Source organism: Pongo abelii, chromosome 15, assembly GCF_028885655.2.
Source record: "Pongo abelii isolate AG06213 chromosome 15, NHGRI_mPonAbe1-v2.0_pri, whole genome shotgun sequence".
NCBI classification, from domain to species: Eukaryota; Metazoa; Chordata; class Mammalia; order Primates; family Hominidae; genus Pongo; species Pongo abelii.
This window is the reverse complement of record NC_072000.2, coordinates 62,407,131-62,429,985: the sequence shown is the minus strand read 5'-3', so window position 1 is coordinate 62,429,985 and position 22,855 is coordinate 62,407,131. Positions and strand designations below refer to the sequence as shown.

Genomic DNA, 22,855 nt, shown 5'->3' with positions numbered 1-22,855 from the left:
CAGTGGCGCGATCTTGGCTCACTGCAAGCTCCGCCTCCCGGGCTCACGCCATTCTCCTGCCTCAGCCTCCCGAGTAGCTGGGACTACAGGCGCCCACCACCACGACCGGCTAATTTTGTCTGTATTTAGTAGAGATGGGGTTTCACCGTGTTAGCCAGGATGGTCTTGATCTCCTGACCTCGTGATCCGCCCGCCTCGGCCTCCCAAAGTGCTGGCATTACAGGCGTGAGCCACCGCGCCCGGCCAAGATGATTATTACAATAAGATTTATTAAACACAATACCGTATATGCATATTACTAAGCAAAAGAAGCCAATCTAAAAAGGCTATATGGTGTATGATTCCAATTATATGATATTCTCAAAAAGGCAAAAACTATGGAGAGAGAAAAAGTCAGTAGTTGTCAGGGGTTGGGGTGGGGGTAAGAATAAGCAGAACATAAAGGATTTTTAGGGCAGTAAAGCTACTCTATATGATACTATAGTGATGGATCCATGTCATTATATATTTGTCAAAACCCATAGAATATACAACACCAATAGTGAACCCTAATGTAAACGATGGACTCTGAGTGACAATGTGTCAATGTAGGCACATCAGTTGTAACAAACATCCCACTCTGGTGGGGGATGCTGACAATCTGGGAAGGCTACGCATGCATGGGGCAGACAGTATATGGGAGGTCTACATACCTTGTTCTAAACCTAAAACTGTTCTTAAAGTCTTAAAAAACACACAATACAATTTGGACAATTCCTACACATATTATAAAGGACATAAATCTACAAACATACTTTAGCTTTTTTCTTCTGTTTTTTCTTTGGTCCACCTTTGTCCAAAGGCCAGATTATCCTGTCAGCCTTCACCCACTCATCATACCTTAAAAAAAAAAAAAAAAAAAGAGTTTGTACAAACTTTATAAATTATAACCTTTTTGAAATGTATTCACCAAACAAAAACAACAGTGAGACAGATTAAATAGTTTGTTCTTAGTGTTGGCAAGAATATGAAGGGCACAGGGGCTGGTTTGCTGGTAACATGTGCCAGTAACTGTAGTAGGTATTTTGTATACTCACTAGGGAAAGGCAAGAGGATTTCTTAAGAGTTAACAGGTTTAGAGGGAGAGTCTTGGAAAGCAAACTCTAGATTCAAGACAATCTGAACTGTTTTGTTTTCCACAGCTTTTACAGACCTGAGCTTATAATCAGATTCTGCACTAGAATTCGTGCTACTGAATGAATAATAGAAAGCTAAGTCAGATAAATTCAAATTTGCAAGGTGATCAGTTTCAGGTTATTTTATCAAGTCCATTTCAACTTCCTTTTCCTCCTCAACACTCTCTCTAGTCTCTAGTATTTCCAATAAAATTTTCTTCTGAACTACACTGCCTTTAGGACTCTGAAATTTTTTAGAGATATCTGTATTTCACCTCCTTTATCTAAGTGTATTCTGTTTAGCTCAAGTTGAAAACTCATTTCCCCTAAACATTTACTTAAAAAATTTATTTTTAAATTTATTTTAAATTTTGTTTATTTTTATTTTTGGGGGGATAGTTTCAATGTTGTCACCCAGGCTGGCATGCAGTGGTGCCATCTCGGCTCACTGGAACCTCTGCCTCCTGGGTTCAAGTGATTCTCATGCCTCAGCCTCCCGATATCTGGGATTACAGGTGCCTGCCACCACGCCCAGCTAATTTTTTATTTTTCGTAGAGATGGGGTTTCGCCATCTTGGCCATGCTGGCCTCGAACTCCTGACCTCAGGTGACCTGCTCACCTCGGCCTCCCAAAGTGCTGGGATTATAGGGGTGAGCCACTGGACCCGGCAATTTTTTTAGAGAGGGTCTCACTCTGTTGCCCAGGATGGAATGCAGAGGCATGATCTCCTGGGCTCAGATTATCCTCCCACCTCAGCCTCCTGAGTAGCTGAGACAATGGGTGTACACCACTGCACCAAGCTAATTTTTGTATTTTTTATAGAGACGGGTTTTGCCATGTTGCCCAGGCTGGTCTTGAATTCCAGAGCTCAAGTGATCTGCCCACCTCAGCCTCCCAAAGTGCTAGGATTACAGGCATGAGCCATTGCACCTGGCCTTCTCAAATGATTACTATCACTTTTGAATGTCTATAGTCCAAGTGACTAATCAGGGACAAATAAGAAATTAAGCTTTCTCGAACTAAATAACAGTTTTTACATTATATAAATATACAAGTATTTATAGAATTAAGTCAAAATCTAAAAATATGTACAGTTAAGAAACAACACGCAGTCCTTGCTTTAGACCAGGAATGTCCAATCTTTTGGCTTCTCTGGGCCACAATGGAAGAAGAAGAATTGTCTTGGGCCACACATAAAATAACACTAACACTAATGATAGCTGATGAGCTAAAAAAAAAACCAAAAAAACAAACAAAAAAAAAAGCAAAAAAATTTTAAAAATCTCATGTTTTAAGAAAGTTTATGAATTTGTGCTGGGCCACATTCAAGGCCATGCCGGGCTGCATATGGCCTGTGGGCCACAGGTTGGACAAACTTGTTTTAGACTGTGGCGTGTTAATAGAAACTCATGTATCTGGAAACCATATTCTTGCTTTGTAAACCAGTTACCATGGAGATGTACAAAGTAAGGACATGGTTCCTTTATGCATGTATTTCAGTTGACATGGTACCATGACTACCTATACAGATGCTCCTTTACTTATGATGCCATTATGTCCTGATAAACTCATCACAAATTGAAAATATCCTAAGTCGAAAAATGCATTTAATACATCTAGCCTACTGAACATCACAGCTTAGCTTAGCCTACCTTAAACATGCTCAGAACACTTATATTAGCCTAGAGTTGAGCAAAATCATCTAACACAAAGTCTATTCTATAATAAAGTCTTAAATATCTCATGTAATTTATTGAATACACTGTACAGTATTGGTTGATTAGTCTCATGATTTCTTGGCTTTTTGCTGTGGCTGCACAGTCTGATGAGAGAGTATCATACTGCATATCGCTAGACTAGGAAAAAAAATCCAAATTCAGGCCAGGCGCAGTGGCTCACGCCTGTAATCCCAGCACTTTGGGAGGCCGAGGCAGGCGATCACAAGGTCAAGAGATCGAGACCATCCTGGCCAACATGGTGAAACCCTGTCTCTACTAAAAATACAAAAATTAGCTGGGCATGGTGGCGTGTGTCTGTAGTCCTAGCTACTCGGGAGGCTGAGGCAGGAGAATCACTTGAACCCAGGAGGCAGAGGTTGCAGTGAGCACTGTGAGCACAGGAGCAGTGCAGTGAGCACAGTGAGCACAGGAGGCAGAGGTTGCAGTGAGCACTGCACTCCAGCCTGGCGACAGAGCGAGACTCCATCTTTAAAAAAAAAAAAAAAAAATCAAAATTCAAAATTCTATGGCTTCTGAATGCATATAGCTTTTGAACCATTTTAAATTAAAAAAAAATTGAAGTTGAACCACTGTAAGTTAGGAACTGCCTGTACTATGATTTGAAAACTATCTCTCACTCATTAACCCAGTATCTAGTTTCTAAAACGAGACTGGCTATGAGCATCATATTAGGCTTTTAAACATCTGTACTTTGTTAACTTATATGGAAATGTTTATTCATTTGAACATTTACTGAGGGCCTACTAGTATGCACTGGATCAGGAAGTATGTAGAGAATAAACATGGCCCATGCTCTCATGCAACCCATAATCTGTTATAAAAGATAGACCTATAGTAAAATCAAGTATAGGCTGATGAGTGCAATAAGACAGTTATGTATCTCATCCAGGGCTAACAAAGGGATAACTCTATCCAATTCCATAGGAGGTATCAGACAACCAAGAAGCACAGGCCTGATTTTTAGTGTACTTGGTCCTGGCGACACTGGACAAAGCAGTATATCATGTAGGTACTTCTAGCACTAATATTGCTAACCAAGGATAGTCCCAGGATTTCTCAATGAGAGACCAGGACTCTTCTCACACTTCTTACACTTGCAGATACTCCCTTTCAGGAGTCTGGCTAAATTCTTTAGGAACCATGGTGGCTTCATCTCAATTGAACAGGCCAGAATTATACCAGCTTTTAGGAGTAGAGAAGAACAACGAAAAACCATGAACCAGGAGAGTACCAGTTAGGTAATTAATTAGAGAGATGACCAATCCAAAACCTGAGCGTATAATAAAATGACTGCTGAGAAGAGTCATAAAGTAAAACATTAAAAAAATGAGAAAGAAAGATGATAGGGGAAATTCTAGAAAGCAGAACAGACATATACAGATGTGAAACAGGAGTGGATAGTTGTGAACTAAAGAATCTGAGGAATAAAGATGGCTATCATGTGATGCAACTGGAAATATAATGACTGAAAGTTGGTAAGATATACTCCTTTTCCCCTGAATTCAATAACACATTGTAAAGAAAAGAAAACAGTTAACATTAATGGAGCACTAAGTGCCAGGCATGGTTCTAAGCATTTACATCTAAATACAAATATTATCACTACAGTAGTCCCTGCTTAGCCACAGCATAGTTCAATTACCCATGGTCCAAAAATATTAAGATATTTTGAGAGAGAGAAAGACCACATTCATATAACTTTTATTACAATATATCGTTATAATTGCTCTATTTTATTATTGTTGTTAATCTCTTACTGTGCTTAATTTATAAATTAAACTTTATTGTAGGTACGTATGTATAGGAAAAATCATAGGATATATAAGATTCAGTACTATCTGAGGTTTCAGGCATCCACTGGGGGTCTTGGAACACATTTCCAGCAGATGAGAGGGAACTACTGCATTATACAACACCTCTACAAAATAGGAACTGTATTTTTCCCAGTGTAGAGATGAGGGACTTGAGTCATAACAGAGCACACATCTAGTGTATAGAGAAACCCAGGAGCACTCTGGCTCCAAATAAATACAGGGCAACCAGAGATATTAAACATGCCAGATTTTGTAAAAGAGAACAAGAAAGGCAGCCCCTGACATTTAGGAATTTGCCTGGCACTACTGGGCCTTGGTGTTGCTTAGAGCTAGTCTGGCACTCATAGCTAGGCCACACTGTCCTGCTGTTGAAACATGAACAATTTCAAAGAGCATCAACATCGGACAAGTCCATTCTGTGACCATGATGTATCAAAACAAAAACAAGACAACTTCCTAATCGTGTCTGAACACAGAAAAAACAGGAACATTGTCCAATCCACAAAAACGACCAAACATCTTCTTTTTCTTGACTAATGTGGGTGACTGCTGTTTCTTTACCAATTATAATGTTACTGTGGTCTAACTGTCTCTCCTTCTAGATAAGATTTATTAAGAAAACCAATTATAATTACCCCAGCTTCCTGACAGGATCCAATACGGAGCAAAGTCTTTTTCTTTTTTTTTTTTTTTATGAGACAGGGTTTCGCTCCATCGTCCAGGCTGGAGTACAGCGGTATGATCATAGCTCATCTCAGCCTCCAACTCCTGGGCCCAGTGATCCTCCCACCTCAGCCTTCTGGGTAGCTGGGACTACAGGTGCGTGCCACCATGCCAGGCTAATTTTTAATTTTAATTTTTTGTAGAGATGGGGTCTAACTATGTTGCCAGGTCTGCTCTTGAACTCCTGGCCTCAAGCAGTCCTTCCACCTCCACCTCCCAAAGTGCTGGGATTACATGCAAGAGCCACCATGCCCTGCCTTTCTTAAACCCTCCCCAAAATCATCTAATGGAAGATCAAATTTAAGTTCTAACGTTCTTTTTTATTAATTAGTCGACTTAGAATTATTACAGTGCTTGACATAGGTTTGATTTCTGATTAATGAAACAAAGACTTGCACAGTTGGAAGTTGCAGGCCTGGCTCTCTGCTCATAGTCAGTAATATGTCTATGAATATGACATTAATATGTCTATGAATATGACAGTAATATGTCTAAGAATTATGAATTATTGTTTTCCCAAAGATGGTGCCTTGAGCCTTTGTTGATTCATTTAACCCCATATTACTAAGATGCCCTATGGTTCCCCTTGCTGTGTGTTCTCCCTCACTATAAATGAGTAATAAATGTAACTTGTTCTAACTACAGGTGTGATCCTGGTAGTCTCTGGCTAGAAGCATTGACACTGCTAGTGTAACAGCAGGAATGTCAAAGTCTTGGAAAATTCAGAATTAAGGTGTGCTTTGTAAATATATACCATTATTTGCTTTCACTCTTCATAACACTAAGTTGATGTTCTAGTCAATCATTGAAAAAATTTCAATAGTAAGAAAATACTTTCTTGCTTACCTGACATTCCATCCATAGTAATGTACCAAATATAAAACTTCTCCGTCATCAATTTCAGTGCTTTTAATACTGGCTTCATAAATTTTCTGAGTCTTTCCTCGTCCATATTTTACTTTCACTTTGGTTCCTGTTAGGCAGGGTTCCATGTCTTCCTCATCTTCCTCTCCTTCAGAGTCACATTTGCTTTCAGTTTCTTCCCTGCAGTAAGTTATAATACTGATAATGCTACTAATAACTTAATGGAGAATAAAATATGCTAAAAGAATCCAACAGGTAGATTATTCACAACCTAAGTATTACCTTAATAACATATCAGTGGAGGAGGAGAAGAAGGAGGAGAAGGAGAAGATTTTTGTGGCCTACTTACTAAGGAATTTATTACGTAAAGGTGCACTGTACCCAAAGTAAATCCATACTTTTTAAAAGCCAATCAAGTCACAGTTAATGATGATCTGTAATCAAATAAGTCACTTCTGACAAAACAAAATAAGAAAAATATGCTCTGAAAAAATTCTTTAGAATTCATATTTAAGTGCCACCTTACATGTAAAAAAAGATTTAAGGATATTTTGTAACTTCCTATAACTGAATTATCTTAAATCTGCTTTACTACCAAAATTAGAATAGTTCTTGGCAAGACTAGTTTTTTTGGTGGGCAAAATAATAAACAAGGGCTATCTACCTTAGTAACCATGTCTTTTAAACTAATTTATATTTCAAAGGTTTCCCAGCGCTTACAAAGAAAAGAAATTTGAGTATTAGGTCATTTGTTGACACTGTAGCATAGCACCACGAGAACAAAGCTTTACATTTGTGTTGAATTCTAGTTGTTTACTCATCTTCCATCAGCTTTTCTTTGTATTGATAATCAGGTATAAGGAAGATTAACACAGGGAGAGCTAAAAATACTTTTAATATTTTTATAATGAAACATTGTGTATCAATCCTGTAAAGACTCATAAGAGAACTGCATCAAAGATCATTCTAGTGTCACAAGCATTAAAAGCTCAACAAGTAGTATTGTGCTCCGAAATAAATATAGGGCATTATTTTGGTGATCCCTGGGGGTCCTGACATGAAGCTTTGACAGCCCATTTGCAGTGAGAATGTTTTCTCTTGGAAGGCACCTTCCAATAATAGACCGATAAGGTAAAAACCAAAACACTATGAGAAAAACTACTTAAAGATAATATTGTTCTTATATTCAAGCCTGTGAAATTTTCTCTAAAATAAATCTTTGTCCATTTACATAACAGTTATAGTCTTTTTAAATCACATTTTACATAGATGTATTATATGTTTTATATACATATTACAATATACATATTTTGATATTTTTCAGCTTTGCTTAAATTTTTTGTCCAAATATTTAAAATTCTACACTCATTATACTCAACTCCAATTAGTTCCTCCTACTTTTCCTAATCCTAATTATATTTCATTACAGAACTTTTTTTTACTCACTAACCTAGTTCATATGTAATTGTGATAGCTCCTGTGCCTATGTGTATTTAATCAAATTACCTCTCCCATTCACCAATCATCCTATTTTTCCGAATATTTATTCTCTCAATGGCAGGTCAGTTTTCCCAAATTTGGCTTAACAACTCAAATTTCTAGAAAATTTAACATCACATAATAATAGAAAAATAACTATGGAAGAGAGCTGGTATTACAAGTAAGTATGTTATGTTGTTGCTCATTTAAAATTCATTTTTAGTCGTGTCCTAAAATTAGTAAATCCATTTGACAACACTTACAGAAACAGCTAATAACTTGGTCAGAGACTACCTTGATCTTGCTGGACTGCCTAATATTTGACTATTTTTAAGTCAGTTCAGTCCATACTTGTCTAATACACAGAAAAAAAAATACAGTTTTTACTCAACAGCAAACAGGACGGACATTAAAAAATTTGAAATTTATTGGTGTGATGTGGGGCAAGAATGTATTTTCCAAACTAGAATCAGGGGTGCATGCCACTTAATCTAATACAATAACTTGAAAAAGAAAAATGTCTTAAAGCTAACACACAGAAACATCTGCTAGTACTGTGCACCCATGTGTTTGTTAGCTTTCCCACATTGTACCTTTTTTAAAATGGAATTTTTGCTGTCGCTGTTTCCTCTTGTCCACTTCCTCCATTTTTCTCCAGCTCCCTTCCCTGCTGTCAACTGCAGGACCTTTCTTTTGACTGGGTGGCGCAGCCTTCTTTGAGGCCACTGTTTAGGGCACAAGTGCTATTAAAATGGTGCGACCAGTATATTCTCCAATTCCGAAAGGCAATACACATCATCTTCACAATGTGTCTCACCTTCATTAGACAAGAGGAACGGAAGTCCCAATAAGAAAACATTCCCTCAAACCTGAATCTCTAAGCAGGAACAAAGCGCTGTTGTACCCCAGACAGGTGCTTCTGGAGAACAAACATAAGATAATGTACCTCTCTTGGTTCTTCTCTTCCTCTTCATCTGAGTCTTTGTCAGAATCCTCCTGTTTTTTAATTTTCTTCTCTTTTTGCTTTGGTGTATTTTTTCTCCCCAGTAGTAGCTCATTTTCTTTTTTCTCTGCAGTTTCATAGTCATCATCTACATCCTTATTTTCTGTATCATTATCTTTTAATTTGTCTTCTGTTTTTTCTTCTTCAATTTCCTTTTTAATAGAATTTACATCTCGAGCAATTCTCCTTCGTCCCTAGTAGAGGGGATAAAAACTTTAAAATAGCTATCACTATAAAGGGGAAAAAAGCAGGAAAAAATATCTTTTCCTTTAACCTTCACAGCAATGTCTCTGGCTTGAAATATGGCCCTGAAAACCAACTCAAAGGTACCTTTCTCTTCCTTTTGAAAGTAAATGAATAACCGATAGAATTACTTAATTACGTCCAGGTCTACTTTGGCTATATACTACCTAAGAAATATCTGTCAGAATCTGTTTGAATGAAAAAAGTAAACAACAACAACAAAAAAGAAATAAAAATTTTCTCCTCTGTTTACATCATTTTATCTCACTTTTATTATTTCTCGACTATAATAAAAATTTAAAATAAATTATCTAATGTTAATGATAAAATGTAACAATAATAAAACTAATCCCCTGAATTTTGCTTCTTTAAAAGCTCTGTGGTCTCTAATTGTACAGCTTAGTAAGACAAAATTTACATTGTCACTGTATTTGTGGATGATTACATTTTTAAAGGACTGAATTGCATCAATGGCAAAAAAGTGAGCAGACTTCTTTGAATGAGTATCTGGAGAGCTCGCTGGGCCAACAGCAATATGTCTTACCCCCACTAGCTTCTATCTAGCCCACTGAATGCTGAAATGACCATGACTGGTGAGCAATTTCACCACCTCCTAGGTTCTCCTTCAAGTCAACTTCTATACACTGGCAGAAGTCTCCTCTTCTTGGAATAAAGCAGATAAAGAGCCAGCAACTTAGGAAGCATTAGGATACAATTAATATCTCAGTAAACAAATGTTTTCCCTAGTTGCTGGCTACGTGCTATTTACACTTCAAAGGCAGAAAAAGAAGAAATTAATTTCTTTCTATCATAAAGCACTAACACACAAGTTCCAAGATGGCACTTCCATCTCCTCAGATCTACACACTGGCTGGCACATAGCAGGTGGCAGGTGCTCTTTTTTTTTGAGACAGAGTCTCGCTCTGTTGCCAGGCTGGAGAGCAGTGGTGTGATCTCAGCTCACTGCAACTTCTACCTCCCAGGTTCAAGCGCTTCTCAGCCTCCTGAGTAGCTGGGACTACAGGCGTGCATCACCATGCCCAGCTAATTTTTGTATTTTTAGTAGAGACAGAGTTTCACCACATTGGCCAGGATGGTCTTGATTTCTTGACCTCATGATCCGCCCGTCTCGGCCTCCCAAAGTGCTGAGATTACACGCATGAGCCACCCCACCCGGCCTAGCAGGTGCTTTTAAAGCATCTATAGGTAAATGAATGAAAACAACTGCTATACAATTTGGGTCTGTATACCTTTGTCCCAGAAATACCATTTTTATTTATTTATTCATTTTTTTGAGATGGAGTCTTGCTCTATCGACCAGGCTAGAGTGCAGTGGTGCAATCTCAGCTTGCTGCACCCTCTGCTTCCTGGGTTCAAGTGATTCTCCTGCCTCAGCCTCCTGAGTAGCTGGGACTACAGGTGAGAAATGCCATTTTTAGAAGCCTGGCTTACATATGTGGATAAGTGATGAGGATATTTTTACAAGCAAATGTATTACAGCACTTTTTTTTTTCGTATTTTTAGTAGAGACAGGGTTTCACCATATTGGCAAGGCTGGTCTTGATCTCCTGACCTCGTGACCCACCCGCCTTGCCCTCCCAAAGTGCTGGGATTACAGGCGTGAGCCACCGCGCCCAGCAGCACTTTTTAAAATAGTAAAAAATTGGGAGAAAATCTTGGAGAAGGTAGATTTATGGTTCATCCATACTAGACAGCACACTGCAGATATTTTATGTAGGACGAGGAAGGTTTTTAGGTAATGAAAAGAAAGTATGTCCACAATACATACAATAAAATATTATTCACCTTTAAAAAGGGAGGAAATTCTGATATGTGCTACAACATAATGTCTTACAGACATTATGCTGAATGAATAAGCCAGTACAAAAGGACAAACACTGTATGATTTCACTTATATAAAAGTACCTAGAATATCAAATTCATAAGTACAGAAAGTAAAATTGTGATTGCTAGGGGTTGGGGAGGAATGAGGAGTTACTGTTTAATGGGTACAGAATTTCAGTTTTGCAAGATAAAAATATTCTGGAACTGGACGGTGGTGACACTTATGCAACAGTGAGAATGTACTTAATGCCAATGAAATGTACACTTAAAAAGAGTTAAGGTGGCAAATTTTATGTTATATGTACTTACCATAATTAAAAAAAAAATTAAAACAATCTGGAAATTTCATGACATTCACTAGAAGATTCCATTTACTACATGAAAGAACAGTTTTAAAAACTGGTTTCTGAACTACAAGACAAAGCAATTTCACATTCTCTTTCATTAAATATGATTCCACCAAAAAATAAGACGTAGTAATTAAACTTCTTTGATAGTGTGGTAAATTCCTTTCTCTTTCTAAAATTTGATAAATCCTACTATGTAAACATCACTGGACGCTGATCCAAATGCTAGATGACAATTCCTAAATAGACCTTATATATTAAAGGAAAGAAGGAGCAAAGTTGGAAGATACAACCAGCATATATGTACACATCACTAGAGCTACACAGTGTGCTATAAAGTTACAAAGACAAGATACCATCTAGTTTAGGGCACAGGCAGTATAAAGAGGTGATTCATTTATTCAGCATCTATTTAATAAGCCTTTATTATGTGCCAGGCACTATTCTAAATGCCTGGGATCTGTCAATAAACGAAATAAACACTAATCCCTGACCTCGTGGAGTGTGATTCTAGTGTAGAGTGGGGCAAAACAGATAATCACAATAAACAGAATAAATAAGTAAATTACAGAAAGAGCAACATTAGAGGGACTGAGAGTTCCAAAGAGAGGAGGCAGGTTACAATTTCAGATAAGGTGACCAAGATAGCCTTCAATGAGGTGATACTTCAGCAAAAGACTTGAAAAGGAATATCTGAGATTCATCCCAGATGAGAATGACTTGATCGAATATAAACAGAAAACAGAAGGAAGGGTTTTCAGGTAGAGGAAATAATATACAATATATTTCAAAAAAAGTAGCTAGCTAAGCAGCATTAAATACTGGAAAATAAACTAGGTTCACTGTAGTACTTTTGTGTATATATGAAAATGGCTATAATAAAAAATTTTAAATAATACTTAAACCGGATAAAACTAGTATTAAGAACTCACCCTCAGAGATTTTAATTCTGTCTCTTCTCTGTCACTTTCACTGTTTGAATCGATATTTTCCTCAGGTTCACTCTTCACTTCTGTTAAAGGCATTTCTTGATCTAATTTGAGAGCCTCTTCCATTGATTCTTCTAAGTCTTTTTTTTCCTCTTTTACTTTTGGTTCATGGTGATGGACAGTTCTGAATTGAATATTTGCCGAACGGCAGTACTCCTCAAAACCATAGAGATACCTAAACAAACAACATTTCATTTAAGAAATCTTACAGTCTTTGCATCTAACTTGAATTCATGTTATTAAACACATTTTTAAAAAGTAAAGCCCAGTAATTTAAAAAAATTTTTGTTATTCTTTTCTGTGTTACTATTTTCTTGGTGTTTTAGATAGAATTATAAACAGAAAAACTGATCATAAAATGCCATCCTGAAACGTCTGAGCTTGTGATAACTAAACATAACTATCATAAGTTTTGATATAAAGGCTGTTCACCCGAAAAGATGTAGCTCTGTAACATGTATCATAATCGCAGACACTACCTGCATCTTGATTTTGGAAAGGAAATCAGGACAACATAAGAAATGGAGTAAAGCAGATTTGATGCACTGAAATAACTTTCAATCACAAGTATCTGTCAACCTAAACCTTTTTATATACTTTCTCTAACTTTAATGTTTCTAGATTGATGTATTCTTGTTAACAAAGTAAATGGAAAATATTTCCTATAAATATATATTCTTTGATGAATAAACTATACTACTTACTTTCTATAAGCAGTTTTTACATTGTAGGAAGCAGCTGAATTCAAAATAGGAATGCCAAGGTCCATATAAATTTGCTTCCATACAGCACCACTATCAATCTGGAAAATTAAGTTTTTATGTTAACATTTGCAAAGGGAATTAATCTTTTTTTTTCTTTTTTTTTTTTTTTTTTTGAGACAGAGTCTCACTCTGTCGCCCAGGCTGGAGAGCAGTGGTGCAATCAGGGCTCACTGCAGCCTCGACCTCCTGGGCTCAAGTGATCCTCCCACCTCAGCTTCCCGAGTAGTTGGGACCACAGGCATGCGACACCACGCCTGGCTAATTTTTGTATTTTTTGTAGAGATGGGGTTTCGCCATGTTGCCCAGGCTAGTCTTGAACTCCTGAGCTCAAGCAATCCACCCGCCTCAGCCTCCCAAAATGCTGGGATTACAGGCGTGAGCCACCGTGCCTGGCCAGGAAATGATCTTTATCCTAATATTCTATGTTCATTAAGAAAATGTATTTATTATCCAATGTGCATATATAATAATGCAATATAAGATAATTTAACTTTTTACCACATCAATACACGTTTCAAAAAGCAATGTTATACTTACATTGTCACATCCACCCTGATGATAAACCAGTCTGAAGAGTTTGAAGAGATTGAGATCTTTATAGCCCAAAACAGGTGGTTTGTTGATTGGAGTACCTTTTCAATGTAGGTAGAAATAAAATGTTTACTCAAATGAGAAATACTAATTTGAAAACAAAGCTGTCAATTTCTAATTTCCCAAATTTCATTAATTAGAGGCACATATTTAAAGAGCCTTAAACAATGTAAAAAAACACAAGATATTCTCTCTATTATTTATATAGCTTTGTGGGGATCTTCAGATTTTAGGTGTTATACTTCTAAAACAAAACTAATAAAGCCACCTCTTTAACTGCCAATGAATTGAGTAAAACTAAAGTAAACACTGCATGGTGTGGCCAACAATGTTGCTGGTTCAAGAAGCTTGGGCATAGGGCTGGGTGCAGTGGCTCACACCTGTAACCCCAGCACTTTGGGAGGCTAAGGCAGGAAGATCACTTGGGCTCAGGAGTTTGAGACCAGCCTGGGCAACATGGTGATATCCTGTCTCTACAAAAATTAAAAGGAAAACACCACAGGTGGTAGTGTGCACCTGTGGTCCCAGGTACTTGGGAGCCTGAGGTGGGAGGATTGCTTAAGCCCAGGAAGTGGAGGCTGGAGGGAGCCATGTTCACGCCACCACACTCCAGCTTGAGTGACAGAGCAAGACTCTGTCTCAAAAAAAAAAAAAAAAAAAAAGTTTAGGCATAAACAAACACAATAGAAAAGATAAGATTTACACCCTTGTTCCACTTTCACTACTTTGACACAAATGTTAAGACTGTTAGCAGCAATCTGAAGGATGACTTCTGAAGGCCACACAGAATGTTTAGGACCAATTTATCTTAAGATTTTGTAGGACTAACAAATGCCAAGGAGTATGATGGTTTATAATTTTTCTATTATTCTACCTATATTAGAAATCTCATCTTTTTCAGATAACGATTGGTCTCCTATTATGTTTAATTTGCTGAGAACAAGGATCAGGCTAGTTTATCTACTTTATTTGCCACAAATACAGCATTAGTAATTAGTGGGTAGGCAGATTAACATTATAACTGGTCACTTTCTATTTCTGAAATATCAGAATATTCTTTAGCTTTGTAAGTGACAGGAAAAACTAAATTGTATCAAAATACTTTCTCACTTGTTTCTATGTAAAATAGATATTAACAGTTTAATTCCAAATATTTTACTACTGTCAGGTGTAACTGATTCTAGGATTTATTTAAAATCCAAAACTAGATAGTCATGGTGGTTCACAGCTGTAATCTCCACACTGGGAGGCAAAGGTAAGAGGATCACTTGAGGCCAGGAGTTTGAGACCAGCCTCGGCAATATGGCAAAACCCATCTCTACAAAAAATAGAAAAATAAAAAATTAGCTGTGTATGGTGGCACGTGCCTATAGTCCCAGCTACTCGAGAGGCTGAGGCAGGAGGATCACTTGAGCCCAGGAGGTCAAGGCTGCAGTAAGCCAGGAGCAAATCACTGCACTCCAGCCTGGGCATCAAAGCAAGAACCGGCCTCAAAATAAATAAATAAATGAAATCCAAAACTGTTTATCTGCAATACTAACGAAAACAATGCATATACCTAGAATGCAAACATGTAAAAGAAATGACTACTTTAAAATAATGAGCATGAAAATACCTCTGTCTTCCATAAACTTATAAAGCTGCTGGAGGAAGTTGTCCCTCTCTTCAGGATCAAGTTCTTCCTCAGGCTGTAAAGATAAAATATATAAATGTATGGCACAGTGAACTGGAAAAGATACACGTCTTCTTTTATTTTTGTGAACCCAATGTAAAGTCATCAAATTTTAATAAAGCTGAAAAATCTGAATTTTCTCAATGTCCTACAATGACAGATTTTAAGTCATATTTATGAAGATATACAATGTCTACCCTTCAGCCCATTTACCACTCTAACTCTACCTTTCAGTATCACAGTAAGGACTAAGATTAGCCAAGAGGAAAACATTGAGGAATAAAATGGGAGTGTTACGTTTTCACCTCACCTGGTATTTTTTTTTTAAAGCCCATTAAAATACTATGTGGCCCACACAAATATACTGGCAGATGAGCACAATAATGACACATGTTCATTATATCATATATTTATATATAAAAATAATTTTCATATAAACATAGTTTTTGTTATTGTCAGATGAATATAAACCAGGGATTGCAAAGTCACAGTGGCAAAGGATTTCTGTTTAGATGGCACAATGTTTTAAAGAAATTTAAATACATTTAAGTGAGTCATATACATTCTATTTTACCCCAGACCTCATCACCCCCTCATCTCACAATAACCTGGTTTTCTCTTTTGCCTTTCTAGTATGGCCCCTGTAGTTGACTTTGCAACACCTAAAAATAAGATGATAAAATAATTCCAGAAGTAATTCTTAGGGAAGGAAACTAGATACATAATTACTTATTTAGCTTCTTTCAAAATTCTTAAAGTTTAGCAATACTACAGAGAAACAAAACACTGATATGTTTCCTCCATATAAATGATCATAACTTAGAGTATTACTCTCCTCTGTTCTAAAAGAAGAGCTCAGATTTTTGTCTTTTTTTTTGAGATGGAGTTTTGCTCTTGCTGCCTAGGCTGGAGTGCAATGGCATGACCTCTGCTCAATGCAGCCTCTGCCTCCTGGGTTCAAGCAATTCTGCTGACTCAGCCTCCTGAGTAGCTGGGACTATAGGAGTGTGCCACTACACCTGGCTAATTTTTTTGTATTTTTAATAGAGAAGGGGTCTCACCATTTGGCCAGGCTAGTCTCGAACTCCTGACCTCAGGTGATCTGCCCACTCCAGCCTCCCAAAGTGCTGGGATTACAGGCACGAGCCACAGCACCTGGCCTGGATTTTTGTCTTTACAAAGCCATATTCAAAACAAAGGCAATGCTCAAGCAATAAATGTTGAGTTTTCGGTGTCCAGAGGGCAACAGGCACTTTAAAATTGTGTTATCTAATAGCTGATAATATAGCCAGGATCAATAAGCATGTAGTTGATTAAAATATATAATAAAAAACCATGAGGCAATCAAGAGAAAGGGAGTAGGATCTTTTATTACATTATTTCTATTTCTTTTAGTACATTCATTCATAATGATTTATAACACTAAAATACTTCTACCAAATATAAAGAAATTTAAATCTAAGTTCTAACATGTGTCCAAAATCAGCAATTTACAAAGTTAATAATCACCATAAAGTAGTTAGTGAAGGTCATTACTTAATGCTCAAATTAAGAGATGGCAGTTTTTTCCCCATGTGAATTTAAAAATCTTGCTTTTACAAAGTTTACTGCCAATGAGTTAACTCAAGAAAATAGGTAATTCAATAGCCCAAGAACCACTTCACACATTAATTTTAAGAACTTCTAGCGTGGGGAAAAAAAATCAAAACCAAAAACCACTTATGCCAGACTGGCTCTATGCTTTGCCTGTGCCCTGTAATCATAATATTCTCTCTTCAGACGAAAACTTCATTCCAGTATTTTTTTTTAAAGACAGAGTCTTGCTGTCACCCAGGATGGAGTGCAATGGCACAATCTCAGCTCAATGCAACCCTCTGCCTCCCGAGTTCAAGCGATTCTCCTTCCTCAGGCTCCTGAGTAGCTGGGATTACAGGCATGCACCACCACACCTGGCTAATTTTTGTATTTTTAGTAGAGACTGGGTTTTGCCACATTGGCCAGGCTGGTCTCGAACTCCTGACCTCAGGTGATCCACCCACCTTGGCCTCCCAAAGTGTTGGGATTACAGGTGTAAGCCACTACACCAGGCCTCATTCTAGTATTTATGATCCTACAGAATTCAGATAACACTTCTGTATCCAATATATGTTAAAGCAATTCTTTAAAAAGGCACTAAAATCAAAGTTGCTCCCCAATACAAGTAAACAAAATCAACTCATCAACTGCAAATTAGGTTGTACCCAACATTTGATAAATTTTTAATGTTAAGAATATATTTTTATAGATAAAATTTGATTTATGTGTATTTTATTTAAAAGTTAGTGGGTAACCAAGAGTGCTTTAGGTTTCACGAGAAACTATGGCCGTAAAATTGTAGTTTTGGTACAGTTAAACAAGATATAAATGAATAAAGAATTCTACTTACAAACAAATGCCTTGAGGGGAAATTTCTTTTCCACCAAAAATAAATAAAACGACGCTATAAACAAAGTTTTAAACTTATCTGATGTTTCTGTGAAAATTAAAATTGCTTATCTCTTACAATAAGCCACTCCTCATAATTATTTTTGAAAACTAGCCTTGCTGCTAGTCACCTTGCAGTAAAACTGCATATGATAGAGAACGCCTCCAATTAGAAGAATGTGCCTTCATGACTTTTGTATGGGGCTCTTAATTGCTATCACGGTTTGCTTTCTCTGTCCATGGCATTTTCATAGCAATTTCTCTCCTGGTGAAGGCCTGGGACTGTTGCATCTTTCAAGGGTGTTGGAGTGCGAGAGGGTTTTAAGAATGGGAGGTAGAGGTCCACTAGACCATCTGAGACTTCTTCCCTTCATTTAGTCATTTACATTTATACAGGTAAAGAATAACTACGTACCCAGTAAAATGCCAGAGAGCCAAGAGTCACATTCATGATCATAATTTCAAGAAATTTCCAATTTTAGTTAGTATTAGTATATACTGCTTAGTATTATAAGTAGTTGGATATCTATCTACACTACTAGATTGTGAATTTTCTGACTTTAGGCACATGTCTTCAGATTAAGCTCAAACATCTACTGATGGTTACCATGAATCAGAGATTGTTCAAAAGCACTGTGGATTAAAATGAGAACACATGGTACCTTCTATTTTTGCTGCTCTGAGTTTGGCAGGAGGTGTAGAAAGGTAAAAGAAGCCAATATAACACGACGTGGTAAGTGTTGTAAAATACATCAAAGAATATAGGAGGAGCAAGTGAGGGAATGAATGGTTCTCCTCGAGATGAACTGGCAGTGGTAGTATTAGGCAGCTTCAAAATGTAAATAGTAGACAGCCCCGGAGCTAGAGCAAATGAGCGAACAGCGTTAAGCATGAGACTGACAAAGGCAGGCTGGGATTAGGAAAGGACTTTGTAATAGTATGCTAAAGAAACAAAACTTGATACTGTGGCTAGATGTGAAGCTTGAGACAGCTAAAGAGAATTAGATAAGATTTGTGTATTTAAAATTTCTCAACCAAGAATGAGTCTGATGGATTGGAAGAGAAAAGGAAGCCATTATAACAGTCCACAAGGAAGAGAATGCATGCCTGAATTAGTCCTGCCAGCTGGGATGGAAAGCTCACCTCTTCCCATGAAAGGAAGACGAAGAGAGAGAGACAGAAAGACAGAGACTGATGGAGGGATGGGGAGAGGGAGAGAGAAGGGGAGAAGGAAGAAGAGAGAACCACTGTGCCTGGCTTACTCATAATTTTACGACTAATGACTGCCATTTAGTTTAGACATTACTCATGTGAATGAAAATGATATCTGTGCAAATGAATTGTGTAGAGTTTTCTTGTTTCACATTCATTGAGTATGAAAGCTAAGATTTATGATAATATAAATGCAAGAGTCAGAGAAAGAGAGGAAATAAGAATAGTTGAGGATGTTCTTAAGACACAGGTGGGGCCGGGCGCAGTGGCTCATGCCTGTAATCCCAGCACTTTGCCGGGCCGAGGCAGGTGGATTATCTGAGGACAGGAGTTCGAGACCAGCCTGGCCAACATGGTGAAGTCCCGTCTCTACTAAAAATACAAAATTAGGCCGGGCACAGTGGCTCATGCCTGTAATCCCAGCACTTTGGGAGGCCAAGATGGGCGGACTGCCTGAGCTCAGGAGTTCAAGACCAGCCTGGGCAACACGGTAAAACCCCATCTCCCCTAAAATACAAAAAATTAGGCGGGCGTGGCGGCGTGTGCCTGTAATCCCAGCTACTCAGGAGGCTGAGACAGGAGAATCACTTGAATCCAGGAGGCGGAGGTTGTAGTGAGCTGAGATTGTGCCACTGCACTCCAGCCTGGGCAACAGAGCAAGACTCTGTCTCAAAAAAACCAAAACACCAAAAACAAAATGAGGTGGGCATGCTGGTGTGCACCTGTAATCCCAGCTGAGACTGCGCCACTGCACTCCAGCCTGGGCAAAACGAGTGAGACTCCGTCTCAAAAGAGAAGAAAAAGAAAAAAAAAAAAAGACACAGGTGGTTATGGCCCTTGACTTGCTGGCATTCACCTTATCCCTTGTCCAAATATATTAATCTGAAAATGAACGATTATGCATTTGGAAATGGCAAAAATTCTAGTAAACAGACTTCCTACCATTTTAGTGGGACGGGAAACTGATGTGGTTTGGCTCTGTGTCCCCATCCAAATCTCATATTGAATTGTAATCCCCAATACTCGGGGAGGGACCTGGTGGGAGGTGACTGGATCATGGGGGCAGATTTCTCCCTTGCTGTTCTCATGATAGTGAGGTCTCATGAGATCTGGTTGCTTGAAGTATAGCACTTCCCCCTTTGCGCGCTCACTCTTTCTCTCTCTCCTGTTGCCACGTGAAGATATGCTTGCTCCCCCCTTCACCTTTTGTCCTGATTATAAGTTTCCTGAGGCCTCCCCAGCCATGCCTCCTGTACAGCCTGTGGAACTGTGAGTCAATTAAACCTCTTTATAAAAGACCCAGTCTAACAAAGTTCTTTATGACAACGTGAGAACAGAGTAATACAGAGACAAATACAATTTGAAAAATAAGATCACATCTTATTTTTGTAGGAGCTATTAACTTTCTTAGCTAGCAAGTCTACTTTCCAATACACATTAGGAAGGTGGACAGATAGTGTCCAAATTGTCAAAATATGTCAGTAAAAGATGATGAACTTTACCCAAAGCTCCTCAGACCCATGTAACTTGTACACAGTTCTAATTGGTGGCTTGGGATAGTTTCCTAGCGTATAACATATCGGAGCCACAAAAATTGACATTTTTAAAGTGAGGAAAGGTATAACTAAACTTGATCTTTGTGGTTTCCCTGTACTGTGTATTGTATGTAACAGAACATATTATTGATGGGTATTCTCAGGTTTCAAGAACCCCTATGGGAATCCCTTAAAATTTTTGGTCAGGCTCAGTGGCTCCTGCCTGTAATCCCAGCACTTTGGGAGGGCCAGGCAGGAGGATCACTTGAGCCCAGGGTTTTAGACCAGACTGGGCAACATAGCGAAACCTTGTCTTTATAAAAAAATAAATAAATAAATTAGCCGGGCATGGTGGTGCGTGCCTATAATCCTAGTCCCAGCTAGGAGGCTAAGGTGGGAGGATGGCTTGAGCCTGGGAGGTAGAGGCTGCAGTGATCTATAATCAGCACTGCACTCCAGCCTGACAGACAGAGTAAGACTCTGTCTCAAAAAAAAAAAGAAAGTTTTAATAATTATATAACACCCCTACCTTTTCTGTGTATTGGGGGTGGGGGGTGGGGGGGTGTACTCCAGTATACCACACTCACTTTTTTCAATACCAAAGGACTTTTGTGCAATAATGTTACTTTGGACACAAGCAACTTTGTTTCTCCTTCATGATAAATAAAAGTAAGATCTTTTATTACATTCTTTTTTTCTTTTAGTACATTCATTCATAATGATTTATAACACTAAATACTTTTACCAAATATAGAGAAATTTAAATTTCTTTATGATGCTGTCTATAGTCCCTCTTCTGGCCCTCTTCATGGGCTCCCCTTCTCACCCCAACTCTGAAACTCCATCACAAGTCCTCACACTCCTCAGCTCTCACAATCCCTCCATCCCCTCTCCTTCATCCCTACCACCTCCAAAAATGAGGCTCAGTTTGAAGGCAGCAGGAGGAGTCCTCTGAAGTGGGCAGATCCCTATCATGGAAAGAGAGATGTTAAGACAGCACCCTCCAAGCTCCACTCTGGAGAGCTAAGCACTGCAAGGAGTACATCAGAAGTGGCAGTTCTGAGGACATGTCTGGACTGAAGGACTCACAGGAAGGAAGCAGTGATTCCAATAGCTGCTTACATTTTTTGTATAAAATTTTAAATTTATAATATATTAAATAGTGTGATTTTTTAAAAATGTGAAATATTAGAACTAAGGTAAATGCATCGAACATTTGTAAGCTGTACTCACCCACTTTAATTCAAGTAGAGCCCTCTTTGTTCCTACAGACATCTGTTGAATTTTTAAAATCTCAGCTGTTGTTTATCATTTACTCATTTTCTGAGTTTTTAAAACTTGCATTTATCTTTCCTATCATATTTAATACTAACAAAGGGAATGGGCAACACAAAGGCAATATTCAATGCAATATATCTTAACAGCTCAACAGCAGCTTCTGAACAATATCTAAGTGGCAGCAGGGGAGCTATAAGAAGTCCCATATCATGGAAGAATAATGGAAGGGAGAATAAAGAGGTGGGCATGGGTCAAATCATGATCAGGCAGACTTCTAAAGGCCTGTGATAAAAAACCCAGACTTCGTCCTGAAGGTGCTGAAAGCCAATAAAGGGTTACCATCAGGAACCACCTATGTTTTATAAAGATGTTTATGGATAATGAATTCGAAGAGAAAACACCACAAGGAAGATACCTGGAGTAAGTGGAACAAAATACAAACAAGGAGCATTGTTAATCAATAACTTTTACTACAAGTGACAGAAAACTATCCCAAGATGGCTTAAGCAAAAAATAATTTATTTTATAAACTCACAAAATTATGTAAGAAATTGAGATTGCCTACAGAGTACACAGCTTGAGAAAAGAGATATTATAAAGGGAAGTTAGATATCTTATCCCTTAGTTCCCCCTGCCAAGGTGAACTTTCTAGAACCTTATAACAAATCTCCCACCACCTTGTTTCAAAGAGTAATTTACTACAACAATTGAATAACCCATATTCATTCATTTAATGAAGGTTTAATATGAGCCAAGCAAGCTCTGTGTTGATAGCTGTTAGGTATATATACTGGTAGGAAAAGGAAAAAACAAAACTCCTGAGATCCCCTGCTTTCACAGATCTTACAGTCTAGAGGAGGAGAGAACATTTTCTTAAAAGCCTGTAAGAAATTCTGAAACCTCTCTAAACCTCGGTTTTCTTAATTATATATATAAATAAAAAGAGAAGGTTCTTAGAGATTTGTTGTAAGGTTCTAGAAAGTTCACTTTGGGGCTTGGCGCAGTGGCTCATGCCTATAATCCCAGCACTTTGGGAGGCAAAGGTGGGAGGATCACTTGAGGCCAGGAGTTCGAGACCAGCCTGGCCAACACGGTGAAACCTCGTCCCTACTAAAAGTACAAAAATTAGCTGGCCATGG

At 38.0% G+C, this 22,855-nt stretch overlaps 1 protein-coding gene across 5 annotated transcripts in view; it reads right to left on the bottom strand.

Moving 5' to 3' along the window:
- Positions 1-22,855, bottom strand: part of ARID4A (AT-rich interaction domain 4A) — a 74,806-nt gene that overhangs the window by 13,704 nt on the left and 38,247 nt on the right. For all 5 annotated transcript variants that reach the window (XM_009249119.4, XM_002824794.5, XM_063715879.1 and 2 more), the window contains 7 exons: positions 15,172-15,244; positions 13,503-13,597; positions 12,906-13,003; positions 12,145-12,376; positions 8,721-8,971; positions 6,278-6,475; positions 795-879 (listed from right to left, as the gene is read on the bottom strand). In XM_009249119.4, the coding sequence (XP_009247394.3) occupies positions 795-879; positions 6,278-6,475; positions 8,721-8,971; positions 12,145-12,376; positions 12,906-13,003; positions 13,503-13,597; positions 15,172-15,244 (1,032 nt within the window). The remainder of the gene's footprint in view (positions 1-794; positions 880-6,277; positions 6,476-8,720; positions 8,972-12,144; positions 12,377-12,905; positions 13,004-13,502; positions 13,598-15,171; positions 15,245-22,855) is intronic.